Here is a 15,777-nt window from a genome sequence, read left to right as displayed (position 1 = left end):
AGAAGGGTTTTCAACTGTTAGCTCCACCTTGAGTAAAGGAAAAAAATAAGAAAAGAAGAGGCCTACCCTGCTAACATGTTTAACATTAAATTGCCTCATAGACAGAACAGATATGCCAGGGGCAGCTGAAAGCAAAGTGTGTGAGCACTGGCCTATTAAGGGAGTCTCCTGATTCCCCAAATTCCATGTATGTAAGCAGATGTTGAGGATCAGGAGTTCACTCCTTGGGTCCCTGACATGATGTGGATGCAGGTGCCTACTTCAAGTCCTCCTGTACTCAAAAGTATTTGCAGGAGGGATGATGTGGGAGCGGACCTTCCTCAGTGTTGGATAAGGGGCTAGTTGGTACAGGTCATACTGTCATAATTTGCTAGCCCTTTGGGGAGTTTCTCAGTCTGCACTCAAGTCACCTGCAGCCAGCTATTAAGAGGGCCCTCGCAGCTTACTAAAACCGATCAGCTGTATGTCTCATAAGCCATTATAGGCCCTCACATTAACTCAATTATTCCTAACAGACCATCCTCTGGTCTTCACAGATCCTCAGCAAAACCTACGATATCTCAAGTTAGACCTTAGCCAGTCTAAGAGACCCTCACACTGTACTTAGGCAGTCCTCAAGGGCCAACAATTGACTATTTGCAATACTCAGATGGCACGCATATGCTCCTCTGACCCTCAGGCATGATCAACTGAACTTCAGGTTCATTCTGCTGCTGCTTGGTGTGTCAAATCCCTTCTACCAGTGCTCTGTCTTTCTAGGCACCTGTCACATCCCTTCAGCTCACCATATAATACCATCTGCTGGTCCTCAGAGATCAAGAGACCCTTAGCGGGCCCAAGGAAAGCCTTAACCAACCCTCACATTCCCTCTGTCAGCACTCCAGGACCCTTAGCTACCTTCACAGATCCTCATTCCCATTCTGTCAGGAAACAGAGCTACAGAATCCTCCAGTACTAACACGTACAGCTTATAACCCAGCCCTGGAAAGCATCTCTGATAGCCCTTCTCCACCTTCTGCACAGAACTCAGTTTCCTGTCCCACAGCCCATGTGAATTCCTGCCAGCATGTGAAGTCCTTCCAGCTTTGCTTCAGGTCTTTAGGTCACTGAGTAGCTAGGCACTTAGCTAATCGGCAGTTTTAGGGTACCAATTTGCTTCAAGCAGAATCCGTTTTGAAGCCTTGCCCATGGGAAAAAGACTTTCCATTTTGCAGTAACATTTTACATGTAGCTTTTTACAACAGTCTTGTGCTTTAGTAGCAAGGATAATATGCCTTCTTCAAACCACTGCTTGTAATCCTGCAGGTTTGAAGTGCAAATTCCCAGTAAGGTGTCTCAGTAGAGTCAACCAATATTTGCAGAAATCTGTCTAGTAATCTTTGTTTAACCTGCAGATCTCAAGTTCTGATCCTGGGAAACAATTCTGTTCGTTACAAGACATTATATGTACAGTGGGCTCTGCTTCATATAAACTTCTATTATTAGACTGAATACTCAAAGGAGGTAATTGTTTGGACACTGATAAAACTGAAAGCCATTGACGGAGGGTAGTTATATTATTAAGCGCCAAAAACTATTGTTTGTATTATATTATGGCAGTGGGCATTACTGGTTTAATAATACATACACCTGTTTACTATAGACAATGCATATCCTTAAAAAAAACCTGCTTTTGTTCAGCTATCCACAGCAGACATTACAACCTATTTGTTCTCTTCATGTTCTCCACACAGTTTTTCTTTGTAAGTGATTTAGCCTCACTAGGGACAAAGTTATAAAATTTCTGATTGTCTGCTGTCTCTGGTAATGAGGTGCAAGTGTTCAACTGGGCTTCTACTTTTAACACCGAGTCAAAGACCTTCAAGAACAGCAATAAAGAGAAGGAGCTCTCTTTTGTTTCAATAATCATGGCTCTGGTTTTCAAACCAAAACTTGGCCAATATCACTAACAGAGTTGATATTGCAGGAAAGGTACAAAAACAGGCTCTTCTTTTGTGGGTCAAGTACTCTGCCTAACATAGTTTGCATCCAAGCATTACTGCCCTTTTGGCTCCATGCAGGCATCCCCCATTACCAAAGAGTGCGGGTCACATAGTCTGATTATCAATGGTGAATTACTTGAATTGATTGTGGCTGTAGCCACCCATACACTACTCCTACCAAACAAAAAGACTGCTCAATCTATAGCTCACAGGGAAAAAGGAGAGGGCTCATCTGCACCAAGAAATGTAACTGAATGTTGTACCCACCCAACCACTGACTGAAATACACTACTCACTTGGACAGCTTTCTTATTGTAAACGAGATCTGGATTCAGTAATCACTTGTGATAAGAAATTAAAGCACAGGCAATAACAGAGATACTACACTATCGCACGTTATATATGGAAAATGTCACTTACCCAGTGTACATCTGTTCGTGGCATGTAGTGCTGCAGATTCACATGCTATGCATAGCTCTTCCGACATCTAGTGTTGGACTCGGAGTGTTGCAAATTGTTTTTCTTCGAAGAAGTCTTTTCGGAGTCACAGGATCAAGTGACTCCCCCTCTTGGTTACAAAGAGATGTCCATGGAAATGGAAATGTAGCTACATATGTACAAATGGGAAACTTGAACTACTACAGGCTTCCGGATAGGAGGGAGGGTGCATGTGAATCTGCAGCACTACATGCCACAAACAGATGTACACGGTGTAAGTGACATTTTCAGTTTGATGGCATGTTTAGCTGCAGATACACATGCTATGCATAGACTACAAAGCAGTTAGTCCTCCTAACAAATAGTGGTGGCTAGCCTGTAGGAGTTGGAGTTGTTTGAAATAGTGTTCTTAAGACAGCTTGGCCTGTTGCTGGGAGAAACCATCAACACAATACTGTTTAGTAAATGTATGAGGAGTAGACCATGTGGCAGCCTTGTATTTATCAGCCATTGGTATGTTTCCTAAAAAATGCCATTGACGCACTTTTCTTTCTTGTAGAATGTGCTCTAGGAGTGATCAAAAGTTGTATTTTTGCCTTGATGTAGCATGTTTGTATGCCTCTAAAAATCCATCTTGCTAAACCTTTTTTAGATATAGGATTTCCTTTATGTGGTTGTTGAAAAGCAACAAAAAGTTGTTTTGTTTTCCTAAACTCTATATAGTACATAAGAGCTCTTATGAGATCTAGAGTATGAAGAGCTCTTTCTGCAACTGAGTCTGGCTGTAGGAAGAAGACTGGTAACTCCAATGTTTGGTTGATGTGAAAAGAAGATACTACTTTTGGTAGAAATTTTGGATTTGTCTTAAGTATGACTTTATGTTTGTGTACTTGGAAAAAAGGTTCCTCAATAGTGAAGGCTTGTATTTCACTAACTCTTCTTAATTAGGTAATAGCTACAAGGAAGGCAGCCTTTCATGTTAAGAATTTAATTTGACAAGAGTGCATGGGTTCAAAAGGTGGGCCCATGAGTCTGGTAAGTACGATATTTAGATTCCAAGAAGGAACAGGTGGTGTCCCAGGTGAAATAATGAGTTTTAATCCTTCCATGAAAGCTTTAATAACAGGGACTCTGAATAGAGAAGTATGTTGAATATTTTGTAAATATGCAGATATTGCAGTAAGGTGGATTTTGTTAGATGAGAAAGCTAAATTTGACTTTTGTAAATGAAGTAGGCAGCATACAATATCTTGTATAGATGCTGTGAGTGGATCAGTATTTTTAGATTGACAGTAGTAAACAAATCATTTCCATTTGTTAGTATATTTTCCATTTGTTAGCATAACATTGTCCGGTAGTAGATTTACGTGCTTGTCTAAGCATTTCCATACATTCTGATGGAAGTTTTAGGTAACCAAATTCTATGACTTCAGGAGCCAAATCGCTAAATTGAGAGCATTGGGGTTTGGGTGCCTGATTTGACCTTTGTTCTATGTTAACAAATCTGGTCTGTTTGGAATGAGGTACTACAGACAGGTCTAAGAGTGTTGTGTACCAGTGTTGACGTGCCCATGTTGGGGCTATGAGTATCATGGTAAGAGATGTTTGATGTAGTTTGCTGACCAGAAAGGGAAGGAGTGGGAGAGGGGGAAAAGCGTAAGCAAATATCCCTGACCAGTTGATCCATAGAGCATTGCCCTTGGATAGAGGATGTGGGGGACTGGATGCGAAGTTTTGGCACTTTGCATTTTCGCTTGTTGCAAATAGGTCTATTTCCGGCGTTCCCCACTTTTGAACGTACTTTTGAAGTACTTGGGTGTGAATTTCCCATTCGTGAGTTGAGTCTGTTGGTGATTCCTGCTTAGGAGATCCGGTAAGTGATTGTCTATTCCTGGAATGTATTCTGCTAATAGATGAATGTGATTGTGAATTGTCCATTTTCATATTGTCTGGGCTAGCAGAGACAGTTGATATGAATGTGTCCCCCCTGCTTTTTTGAGGTAATACATAGTCGTCATGTTGTCTGTTTTTATCAGAACATTATTTTGTGTGAGAAGGGGCTGAAACGCTTTTAGGGCAAGAAACACCATCAATAATTCTAGGTGGTTTAAGTGAAGTTGTTTTTGTTTGGGATCCCATTTCCCTTGAATGGTCTGATTGTTGAGATGACCTCCCCAACCTATCATTGATGCGTCTGTTGTTATTATGGTCTGAGGTACATGGTCTTGAAATGACCGCCCCTTCATTAGATTGCTGAGATTCCACCATTGAAGGGACGTGTGCGTATGGCGGTCCATCAACACTAGATCTTGAAGCTGACCGTGTGCCTAAGACCATTGTTGTGAGAGGCATTGTTGTAAAGGCCTCATGTGTAGTCTTGCATGTGGAACTATGGCTATGCAAGATGCCATCATCCCTAGAAGCTTCATGATAAATCTTACAGTGTATTGTTGATTTGGTTGGATATATGGGATGAGATTTTGGAAAGCCTGTATCATTTGTGTATTTGGATATGGCAGGGCTTTTGAGTATTTAGAATAGCACCTAGGTAAGGTTGTACTTGTGCTGGCTGAAGGTGTGACTTCTGATAATTTAGAGTGGACCCTAGTGTATGCAGGGTTTCTATCACATATTGGGTGTGTTGTTGGCATTGTGTAAAATTGCTTGATTTTATTAGCCAATCGTCTAGATATGGAAAGACGTGAATGTGTTGTCTTCTTAAGTAGGCTGCTACTACTGCTAGACATTTTGTTAACACTCTTGGAGCTGTGTTATGCTGAATGGCAAAACTTTGAACTGGTAATGTTTTCCTGATATGAAAAACCTGAGGTATTTTCTGTGAGCTGGATGGATGGGTATATGGAAATACACATCTTTGAGGTCTAAAGCAATCATGTAATCTTGCTTTTGTAGTAGTGCAATGACATCTTGCAAGTTACCATATGAAAATGTTCTGACAGGATGTATGGATTGAGAGGTATGAGGTCTAGAAAAGGCCTTAGAGTGCCATCTTTTTTCGGAATTGTCTGGAATGGGATCAGAATCATACAGATCGCAAGGATCCACTGTATCTCCATGCGAGTATAGTGAGTGTGTTGGAGAAGGCAATGGTGGTGGACTATTGTGAGGAGGTGAAAAAGAAAGCTGTGGAGAGTGAGAAGGAGAAGTAGGGAGAGGTGATAGTTTATCCTTTTGTTTCTGAACCTTTGTTGGTGGTTGAGCAGAGTCTATTCCTCTTGAAAGGTCAGCTTTCTTTTAGTCTTTAAGGGAGGTGCAGTCAGAATTCTACCACTCTCTGTATGTATATGGATTCTTGATTGTCTTTCATCCATAACCTCCAATGTTGGCTCAATCTCAGTCTCTTATTCAGAAGCTTTGTGAGATTCTTGCATCGGCTTCGAGATTTGTTTAAGTTTACTCAAAAGTCCTTGTTCTTCTGTGTATGAGGATTTTTTTGGTTCCAAAGTCTGAATCTTTTTCGCTCTGGAAAATGAAGTCGGCTGTTTCGGCTCCGAAGCAGGACGCCGAATCTTCAACTCCGAAGAGTGAGGACGCTTACTAGAGTCTGAGGTGGAAGTTCTAACCGACTTGCTCGACTCCGGAGTGGACGGAGGAGTAGCCTTTTTCGGCACCGAGCCCGAATGTTGCTCGCCAACAGTCTTTTTTCAGGCCGAACCATGTCCTTCCGGCAGTGCTACACCCAAGGCCTTTGATTGTTTTTTATATATGGGCGTAGGGGCAGATGAACTCCCTTGCTGGCCAGCAGTGATGGGTCTATCATCATCCGATTCTTGCTCGGAGTCGGTGTCTCGGATGGAGACTGCTGTCTGCGCCTGCTCTTCCTCCATGACGTTGAGATGTTCTGTGCTTTTGTATGCCATTTCTAGTCTTCGGGACATTTGTACATAATGTGTATTAAAATAGTATTTATTTACAAATTTACAATTTTCATTCAACTTATAACGGCTACAGGCTCCCGGGGAGGTGGGAGGGCGCATGTGAATCTGCAGCGTCTCATGCCACGAACAGATGTACATTGGGTAAGTGACATTTTCCGTTCGATGGCATGTGTAGCTGCAGATACACATGCTGTGCATAGACTAGTAAGCAGTAATCTCCCCAAAAGCGGTGGCTTAGCCTGTAGGATTTGAAGTTGTCTGAAATAATGTTCGTAATACAGCCTGTCCTACTGTGGCTTGTTGTGTTGTTAACACATCTACACAGTAATGTTTTGTGAAAGTATGAGGCGTAGACCATGTGGCTGCCTTACAAATTTCTGTCATAGGTATATTTCCTAGAAAAGCCATTGTGGCGCCTTTTTTCCTAGTGGAATGCGCTCTTGGTGTAATAGGTAGATCTCTTTTTGCTTTAATGTAGCAAGTTTGAATACACTTCACTATCCATCTGGCAATGCCTTGCTTGGATATAGGATTTCCTGCATGAGGTCTTTGGAAGGCTACAAACAATTGTTTTGTTTTGCGAAACTGTTTTGTTCTGTCAATGTAATACATTAGTGCTCTTTTTATGTCTAATGTATGTAAGGCTCTTTTGGCTACTGAGTCTGGTTGTGGAAAGAAGACTGGGAGTTCCACTGTTTGGTTTAGGTGGAATGGTGATATAACCTTTGGTTAGAATTTGGGATTTGTACGGAGAACCACTTTATGTTTATGTATTTGAATAAAGGGTTCTTGTATAGTAAATGCTTGTATCTCACTTACTCTTCTAAGTGATGTGATAGCTATGAGAAAGGCTACCTTCCAAGTTAAGTATTGCATTTCACAAGAGTGCATGGGTTCAAATGGTGGTCCCATGAGTCGTGTTAATACAATATTAAGGTTCCACGAAGGTACTGGTGGTGTTCTCGGTGGTATGATTCTTTTTAATCCCTCCATAAATGCTTTGATGACTGGGATTCTAAAAAGCGATGTTGAATGTGTAATCTGCAGATAGGCAGATATTGCTGTGAGATGTATTTTAATAGAAGAGAATGCTAGTTTAGATTTTTGTAAGTGCAATAAGTAACTTACAATGTCTTTTGCGGAAGCATCTAGTGGTTGAATTTGATTATTGTGGCAGTAGTAAACAAATCTTTTCCATTTGTTTGCATAACAAAGTCTTCTAGTAGGTTTCCTAGCTTGTTTAATGACCTCCATACATTCTTGTGTAAGGTCTAAGTGTCCAAATTCTAAGACTACAGGAGCCAGATTGCTAGATTGAGCGATGCTGGATTTGGGTGTCTGATTGTTGATTGTGTTGAGTTAACAGATCTGGCCTGATTGGTAATTTAACGTGAGGTACTACTGATAGGTCCAGCAGTGTTGTGTACCAGGGTTGGCGAGCCCAGGTTGGTGCTATGAGTATTAGTTTGTGTCTGTTTTGACTTAGTTTGTTTACCAGATAAGGAATGAGTGGGAGAGGGGGAAAAGCGTAAGCAAATATCCCTGACCAACTGATCCATAACGCATTGCCCTTGGACTGAGGGTGTGGGTACCTGGACGCAAAGTTTTGGCATTTTGTGTTTTCTTTTGTTGCGAATAGGTCTATCATTGGTGTTCCCCAGCGTCGAAAGTAATCTTGTAGGATCTGGGGATGAATTTCCCACTTGTGTGTTTGTTGGTGATCTCGACTGAGATTGTCGGCTAACTGGTTTTGAATGCCTGGGATGTATTGTGCTATTAGGCGAATGTGATTGTGAATTGCCCAATGCCAAATTTTTTGTGCTAAGAGAGACAGTTGTGACAAGTGTGTCCCTCCTTGTTTGTTGAGGTAATACATTGTCGTCATGTTGTTGGTTTTGACAAGAATGTGTTTGTGGGCTATCAGTGGTTGAAATGCTTTTAATGCTAGAAACACTGCCAACAGTTCTAAATGATTTATGTGCAGTTGTTGTTGATTGTCCCATTGTCCCTGTATGCTGTGCTACTTGAGGTGTGCTCCCCACCCCATCATGGAAGCATCTGTTGTGATCACGTCTTGAGGTACTGGGTCTTGGAATGGCCGCCCTTGGTTTAAATTTATAGGGTTCCACTATTGAAGCGAGAAGTGTGTCTGGCGGTCTACCAACACTAGATCTTGAAGTTGACGCTGTGCTTGTGTCCATTGTTTTGCTAGGCACTGCTGTAAGGGCCGCATGTGTAATCTTGCGTTTGGGACAATGGCTATGCATGAAGACATCATGCCTAGAAGTTTCATTACAAACTTCACTTGGTAGTGTTGGTTTGGCTGCATGTTTAATGCTATATTTTGGAACGCTTGTACTCTTTGTGGACTTGGAGTGGCAATCGCTTTTTGTGTGTTGAGTGTTGCTCCCAAGTATTGCAGTATCTGGGATGGCTGCAGATGTGATTTGTGGTAATTTATAGAAAACCCTAGGATGTGTAGAGTTTCTATAACGTATTGCGTGTGAAGAAGACACTGTTGTTGAGTGCTGGTTTTTATTAACCAATCGTCTAAGTATGGGAATACGTGCATGTGCTGTCTCCTTATATGAGCGGCTACTACTGCACGGCATTTTGTGAATACCCTTGGGGCTGTTATCCTGAACGGTAACACCTTGAATTGATAATGCACGCCGTGTATTACAAACCTTAAATATTTTCTGTGCGAAGGATGCATGGGTATGTGAAAATACACATCCTTGAGATCTAACGTTGACATGTAGTCCTGTTTTTTGAGCAAGGGAATCACGTCTTGAAGTGTTACCATGTGGAAGTGATCTGATTTGATGTAGAGATTCAGCATTCTGAGGTCTAATATGGGTCTCAATGTTTTGTCCTTCTTTGGAATTAGGAAATATAGTGAGTAGACACCTGTTCCTTTTTGATGGTTGGGTACTAATTCTATTGCTTGTTTTTGTAACAATGCTTGGACTTCTAGTTGTAACAGGTCTAAGTGGTGTTTGGGCATATTGTGTGCTCTTGGGGGCACATCTGGTGGGAAATTTATGAATTCTATGCAATAACCATGTTGGATAATGGCTAGGACCCATGCGTCCGTAGTTATGTTTGTCCAGTTTTTGTTGAATGCACTAAGTCTCCCCCCCACTAGTGTTAAGTGTTGGGGGGGTTTGTGACGTTGAAGTCACTGTTTGGTTTGACTTGTTTTAGGGCTTTGGAATTTTCCTCTAGCTCTTGGGAATTGTCCTCCCTTGTATGAGTCTTGAAACCCTCCTCTCTGGTACTGCCCCTGATAGGTGGGTCTGGTTTGTGAGGTGGAAGGTTCTGGTGTTTGCGTACAAAACCCCCCTCTAAATTGTGGCTTTCTAAAAGTGCCTCTGCTTTGTGGGGAGTAGAGCGCGCCCATGGCTTTGGCCGTGTCTGTGTCCTTTTTTAATTTCTCAATTGCTGTGTCCACCTCAGGCCCAAACAATTGTTCCTGGTTAAAAGGCATGTTTAACACAGCCTGCTGGATTTCGGGTTTGAACCCTGAGCTCCGTAACCATGCATGCCTGCGAATGGTTACTGCAGTGTTGACTGTCCGTGCTGCTGCGTCTGCAGAGTCCAATGCGGATCTTATCTGGTTGTTGGGAATTGCTTGTCCTTCTTCAACAACCTTTTGGGCACGTTTCTGATGTTCTTTGGGCAAGTGCTGTATAATGTGTTGCATCTCGTCCCAGTGTGCCCTGTCGTAGCGAGCCAGTAGGGCCTGCGAGTTTGCGATCCGCTATTGATTGGCTGCCTGTGCTGCCACTCGTTTGCCTGCAGCATCGAACTTCCTACTCTCTTTGTCAGGCGGTGGTGCGTCTCCTGATGATTGAGAGTTTGCCCTCTTTCTTGCTGCTCCCACGACCTCTGAATCTGGTGTCAGTTGCTGTGTTATAAACACAGGGTCCGTTGGGGGAGGTTTGTATTTTTTCTCCACCCTAGGCGTGATAGCTCTTTCCTTCACTGGGTCCTGGAAGACCTGTTTTGCGTGCTTAAGAATGTCTGGGAGCATTGGCAGACTTTGGTAGGAACTGTGGGTGGATGCCAAGGTGTTAAATAGGAAATCATCCTCTATTGGCTCCGAATGCATTGCTACATTGTGGAATGTAGGTGCCCTTGATAGTAACCGCATGTATGCAGTACTGTTCTCTGGAGGTGACGGCTTTGTTGGGTAACAATCAGGACTGTTGTCGGATACCGGTGCATCATATAAGTCCCATGCATCCGGGTCATCCTGTGTCATCCCTGTATGTGTTGGTGACTGCATTGGGGGTGTTGTTACCGGGGACAGCTGTGGTGAATGTAGTGGAGAAGGCTGTGGCGAAAACCTTGGTGGTGCCACCTTTGCCTTTGGCTGCATTTCTGACTCCTGAAATGCCAGCTTTCTTTTGATTTTAATTGGCGGAAGAGTTTGTATTTTTCAAGCCTCTTTCTGGATATGCAGCCTCCTTTTGGTATGGTCTGGTTCCCCCATACTTATTTCCTGCTCAAATCTATGTTCATGCATTTGGCCGGAAAGTCCTTGCTCTTCCGTGTAAGAGCCTAATTTCGGATCCGAGGCTGGTTTTTTTGGTACCGAAGGTTTCGAAACAGTCTTTTTCGATTCCGAGGTAACTTTCTTCACCCTGGGTGTGTCGAACTCTCGGTGCCGAGATGTTCGGAGCCTGAATCTCGACCAGAGTCGGATGTCTTCGGCAGTTGTGTGGCCTTTTTCGGTGCCGATGTTTGGTCACCGTCTTTTTGCTGGGTTAAGCCATGGCCTGCTGGCGGTGGCATCCCCTTGCCCTTTACTATCTTGGTGTGAGTCTTGGACGGGGCAGTCTTACTCACAGCTTTCGTTGTCGCCGGTTGCTCACTTTCGGAGTCGTCTGAGTCCTTTTCCTGGATAGATATTCTTTTCTCCTCTTCGACGCCGATCTGTTCTCTTGGTGTCGACGCCATTTGTAGTCTTCTGGCTCTTCCATCGCGTAGGGTCTTTTTCGATCGAAATGCCCGACAGGCCTCGCAAGTATCCTCCCTGTGTTCCGGTGATAGACACAGATTACAGACCAAGTGTTGGTCTGTATAAGGATACTTCGCGTGGCACCTCGGACAGAAGCGGAAGGGGGTCCGGTCCATTAGCTTCGATGATGGACGTGGTCGGGCCGACCAGGCCCCGCTAAGGAGTGGAAGCCCCGAACGGCCGCCGGAGCGCTTGTACTATCGGTGTCGATATAGCCACCTTTCTTTGCAAGGACACTCAAAAGCCTGCCATCCATGGATTCTGTCAGTGTTTTGATCTGTTCACCATCAACATTGCGTGCAGCAGCAACCACAGCCTCCCAGACACTGTTCAGAGAGGTGTACTGTTTTCCCTCCTTGTAAATCTCACATTTGATGATGGACCACAGGTTCTCAATGGGGTTCAGATCAGGTGAACAAGGAGGCCATGTCATTAGATTTCCTTCTTTTATACCCTTTCTTGCCAGCCACGCTGTGGAGTACTTGGACGCGCGTGATGGAGCATTGTCCTGCATGAAAATCATGTTTTTCTTGAAGGATGCAGACTTCTTCCTGTACCACTGCTTGAAGAAGGTGTCTTCCAGGAACTGGCAGTAGGACTGGGAGTTGAGCTTGACTCCATCCTCAACCCGAAAAGGCCCCACAAGCTCATCTTTGATGATACCAGCCCAAACCAGTACTCCACCTCCACCTTGCTGGCGTCTGAGTCGGACTGGAGCTCTCTGCCCTTTACCAATCCAGCCACGGGCCCATCCATCTGGCCCATCAAGACTCACTCTCATTTCATCAGTCCATAAAACCTTAGAAAAATCAGTCTTGAGATATTTCTTGGCCCAGTCTTGACGTTTCAGCTTGTGTGTCTTGTTCAGTGGTGGTCGTCTTTCAGCCTTTCTTACCTTGGCCATGTCTCTGAGTGTTGCACACCTTGTGCTTTTGGGCACTCCAGTGATGTTGCAGCTCTGAAATATGGCCAAACTGGTGGCAAGTGGCATCGTGGCAGCTGCACGCTTGACTTTTCTCAGTACATGGGCAGTTATTTTGCGCCTTGGTTTTTCCACACGCTTCTTGCGACCCTGTTGACTATTTTGAATGAAACGCTTGATTGTTCGATGATCACGCTTCAGAAGCTTTGCAATTTTAAGAGTGCTGCATCCCTCTGCAAGATATCTCACTATTTTTGACTTTTCTGAGCCTGTCAAGTCCTTCTTTTGACCCATTTTGCCAAAGGAAAGGAAGTTGCCTAATAATTATGCACACCTGATATAGGGTGTTGATGTCATTAGACCACACCCCTTCTCATTACAGAGATGCACATCACCTAATATGCTTAATTGGTAGTAGGCTTTCGAGCCTATACAGCTTGGAGTAAGACAACATGCATAAAGAGGATGATGTGGTCAAAATACTCATTTGCCTAATAATTCTGCACTCCCTGTATATATATGTATATATGTATATATATATATATATATATATATATATATATATATATATATATATATATATATATATATATATATATATATATATATTTGATATGACTCATCATTACCTTCAAACTTTTTTTACTTTAACAGTTCTCATTGATATAAAATAATGCAGACTTCTCTTCCTGTATTTTTAGGTGGTTTAATGATTGCTATTGGCCACTATCAAACAAAAACATTTGCTCAACAGGCCCTGTCAAAATAATTATAAAGTACCAATTAAAGACACACTTGTCTACTGCAGCTACAGTAGTTTTCACAATAAAGTGAAATGCCCTCTCAGACGTGTAAGGACTCCAATAAGACAGAACTAGGCTCTTTGAGAGGCCACGTGGTCAAAGCACATGAGGATCGCGTGAAGTGTCCCATCCACAAAGCTGGGATACTCGTATGGAAGGATAACTCGCATGGCTCTGACTTGAAACGTTTCTACAAGACAGCTTGATTGAGTCATTAAGAGCTTCAATGTCACAGTAGTGGTGATTGCAAATTGTGTATTTAAAATCTTCATTTAATATTTTGTCTCAATAGCAGTATTCTTTTAGCAACTTAGGTGGCTTTAGATATGTCAGTTTCAGAAGTGTCACCAAATAGAACAGTTCATTAATCTGGCACATTTACGATGTCAGCATCAACCTCTGGTCAGCAAACTGTAATTTGTAATGTATCTCATTGACTTTACCAGTCTGTAATGCACATTGACCTTTTAATAGGAGTAGAGGGAAGGTTCCCCTCATTCAAAACAAATATGCAGTCTGCTTTCCCTTTGAAGAGAAACGGACTGAAGTTTTGCAATCTAGTCCATGTATTCAAGGCCTGGTGATTCACAACTTCTCTTCGCTGAGATCTAAAGAGGACATTTTGTCAATAACTCAAAACAAAGAGAAGAGGCCGCGCACAACCAAGACAGCTGTAGTTCGAGCTCATCCAGTTAAAGAGTAAAAAAGGAAAGTCATACATTAACAAGGCGAAATATGAATGGGATATTTTCAAAAAACAATTAAACCAAAACAAAATGGTAAGAAGATTTGAGGTTAAAAATGAATGTGTACATTTATTTCAATAACCTACACCTGAAAATAGTATCAACAAGTCTTAATATAATGTATGTCTGTAATAAAATATAAAACAAAAATCAAAGGCTTATAGCAGTATAAAAATGACATTTTAAAGCGAGCCACAGAACCCTTACCAACTTCTCATTGATTGATACTGGTTGACTTGAGATGGGTCCTTGCTTTAAGCCAGTATCCATACTAGATTCCTTCCAGTCTGCACTTGACAGTTGAGGTGTTTTTGCAACGGCAGTGCCTTGTTTAAGAGTTGGCCAGTTTCCATCAATAGCTTGAAAAAATAACATGAAGCAAAGTTACTTAGAATTATATTTAGAGACAGCAAGCACATACTACACATGAATAAAATACGATATGTAGGAGGAAAAACATTAAAACATAATTGTTATCCAACACAATAGTGATTTAAATTGAATTAAATGGAACTGCCGGACATGAACATTTTCTAGCATCTGCATGTATATTCTGTGACGGGAACACAGAAAATCAATTTATCTTTTTCACTCATCCATCAAATAATTAGTTAGACCCATGTACTGCATTTATAATATAACAAGTGAGGGAAATGACGCCATACACGGGAATTATTAAGAGCAGTAGAAATACACAGATTAAAGACAGGCATCACATATTTGCAATTTATTAAGCTTCAGTTGAAAAAAAATCTTGATCTCTGAATTACAGTACCAGTATATTGTTGAGTTCCTGAAAACAAGATAAGTGAAATAACAAATAATAAAAAGAAGATACCAAAAGAGGTGGTAATGACCATGCAGATTCTCTATCATTTGTAACTACAACTCAGGTGGTTTAAACTGAGCTTATTAGGAAACACTAATGGAAAAGTATAAATAATCCTTCTTGTATTGATATGGTACACTACGATTTGCAAGTAATTTCGAGGCATCACCAAAAAGTCCAGTGCATACGATCACCAGTTTTTTAATTAAACCATGGCCATGACGTCAACTTCAATTTACCAATGTGAAATCCTCTAAGGATGGACTGCGCAGTGGAGTAAGCAACTAATAGTTGAATAAAAATGTCTGCAAAACAAAAATGGCACAACACAACAAATGATTTGTAAGGCAGAGAAAACATATACAAATCATAGCAACTTCTTTGCAGTTACTGGAGGATCACAGGGGAGTTCTTGTTTACAAATATAAATTCTAGCAATGGCATGTGTGGGAATATAATCTGCAGATGAAATACATTAAAATCCACTTTTTCAACAGTATGTTTTGATCAACTTGAAATGGGGCTATGGTAATAAGAAAGTTTTCCAGAATCAAAACACTACTCAAAAACTAGGTGATCAAGACAAAAGGAATGACTCAAGTGGACCAAGAAGATTTTGTGTTGGTTTTAAACGCAAGCACAGTGCCATGATTAATTATGGGTGGGCTGGTCTTTCAGACTGCAAAGCAAGCGTTAATCCTAACAGAGGCAACGTTTCCCTGTAGTGAGTCTAATTAAAATGATCTTTCAAACAAGAGGACATACAGCCTATTCTATCTCAGCTACCATATCCTAATTTGGTTTTAGTGTTAAGGTTTTAGACACCTGATAGAGACTGTTTATCAGGCAGGGTACATAAGTAGATAGCAAGGGCTACCAGTAACAATTGAAAACCCACAGATCATTTCAACAGGCTATACCAGCAGTCTCATAGAACACCCCAGGAAACCTTTCCAAATACACAGTCTTAATTGCTTATTACAGCTAAGTCCCAGTGTTAAACTTGGCCAAGAGGTACACAGCACTGGCAGAGAGGTATGATTTACAGCTAATGTCACCCACTGCAGACACAACGGAAAACTTTGACTCGTAATGAAAATGTAGGCATGTGCATGGGGTAAAATGATTTTTG

The 15,777-nt window shown here is 41.9% G+C and overlaps 1 protein-coding gene across 3 annotated transcripts in view; it reads right to left on the bottom strand.

The window, feature by feature from the left end:
• Positions 1 to 15,777, bottom strand: part of PPP1R13B (protein phosphatase 1 regulatory subunit 13B) — a 411,799-nt gene that overhangs the window by 103,417 nt on the left and 292,605 nt on the right. For all 3 annotated transcript variants that reach the window (XM_069207265.1, XM_069207264.1, XM_069207266.1), the window contains one exon: positions 14,024 to 14,175. In XM_069207265.1, the coding sequence (XP_069063366.1) occupies positions 14,024 to 14,175 (152 nt within the window). The remainder of the gene's footprint in view (positions 1 to 14,023; positions 14,176 to 15,777) is intronic.

The sequence above is a fragment of the Pleurodeles waltl genome, chromosome 9 (assembly GCF_031143425.1).
Source record: "Pleurodeles waltl isolate 20211129_DDA chromosome 9, aPleWal1.hap1.20221129, whole genome shotgun sequence".
In the NCBI taxonomy this organism is placed as follows: Eukaryota; Metazoa; Chordata; class Amphibia; order Caudata; family Salamandridae; genus Pleurodeles; species Pleurodeles waltl.
This window is presented reverse-complemented; position numbering and strand designations above follow the sequence as displayed.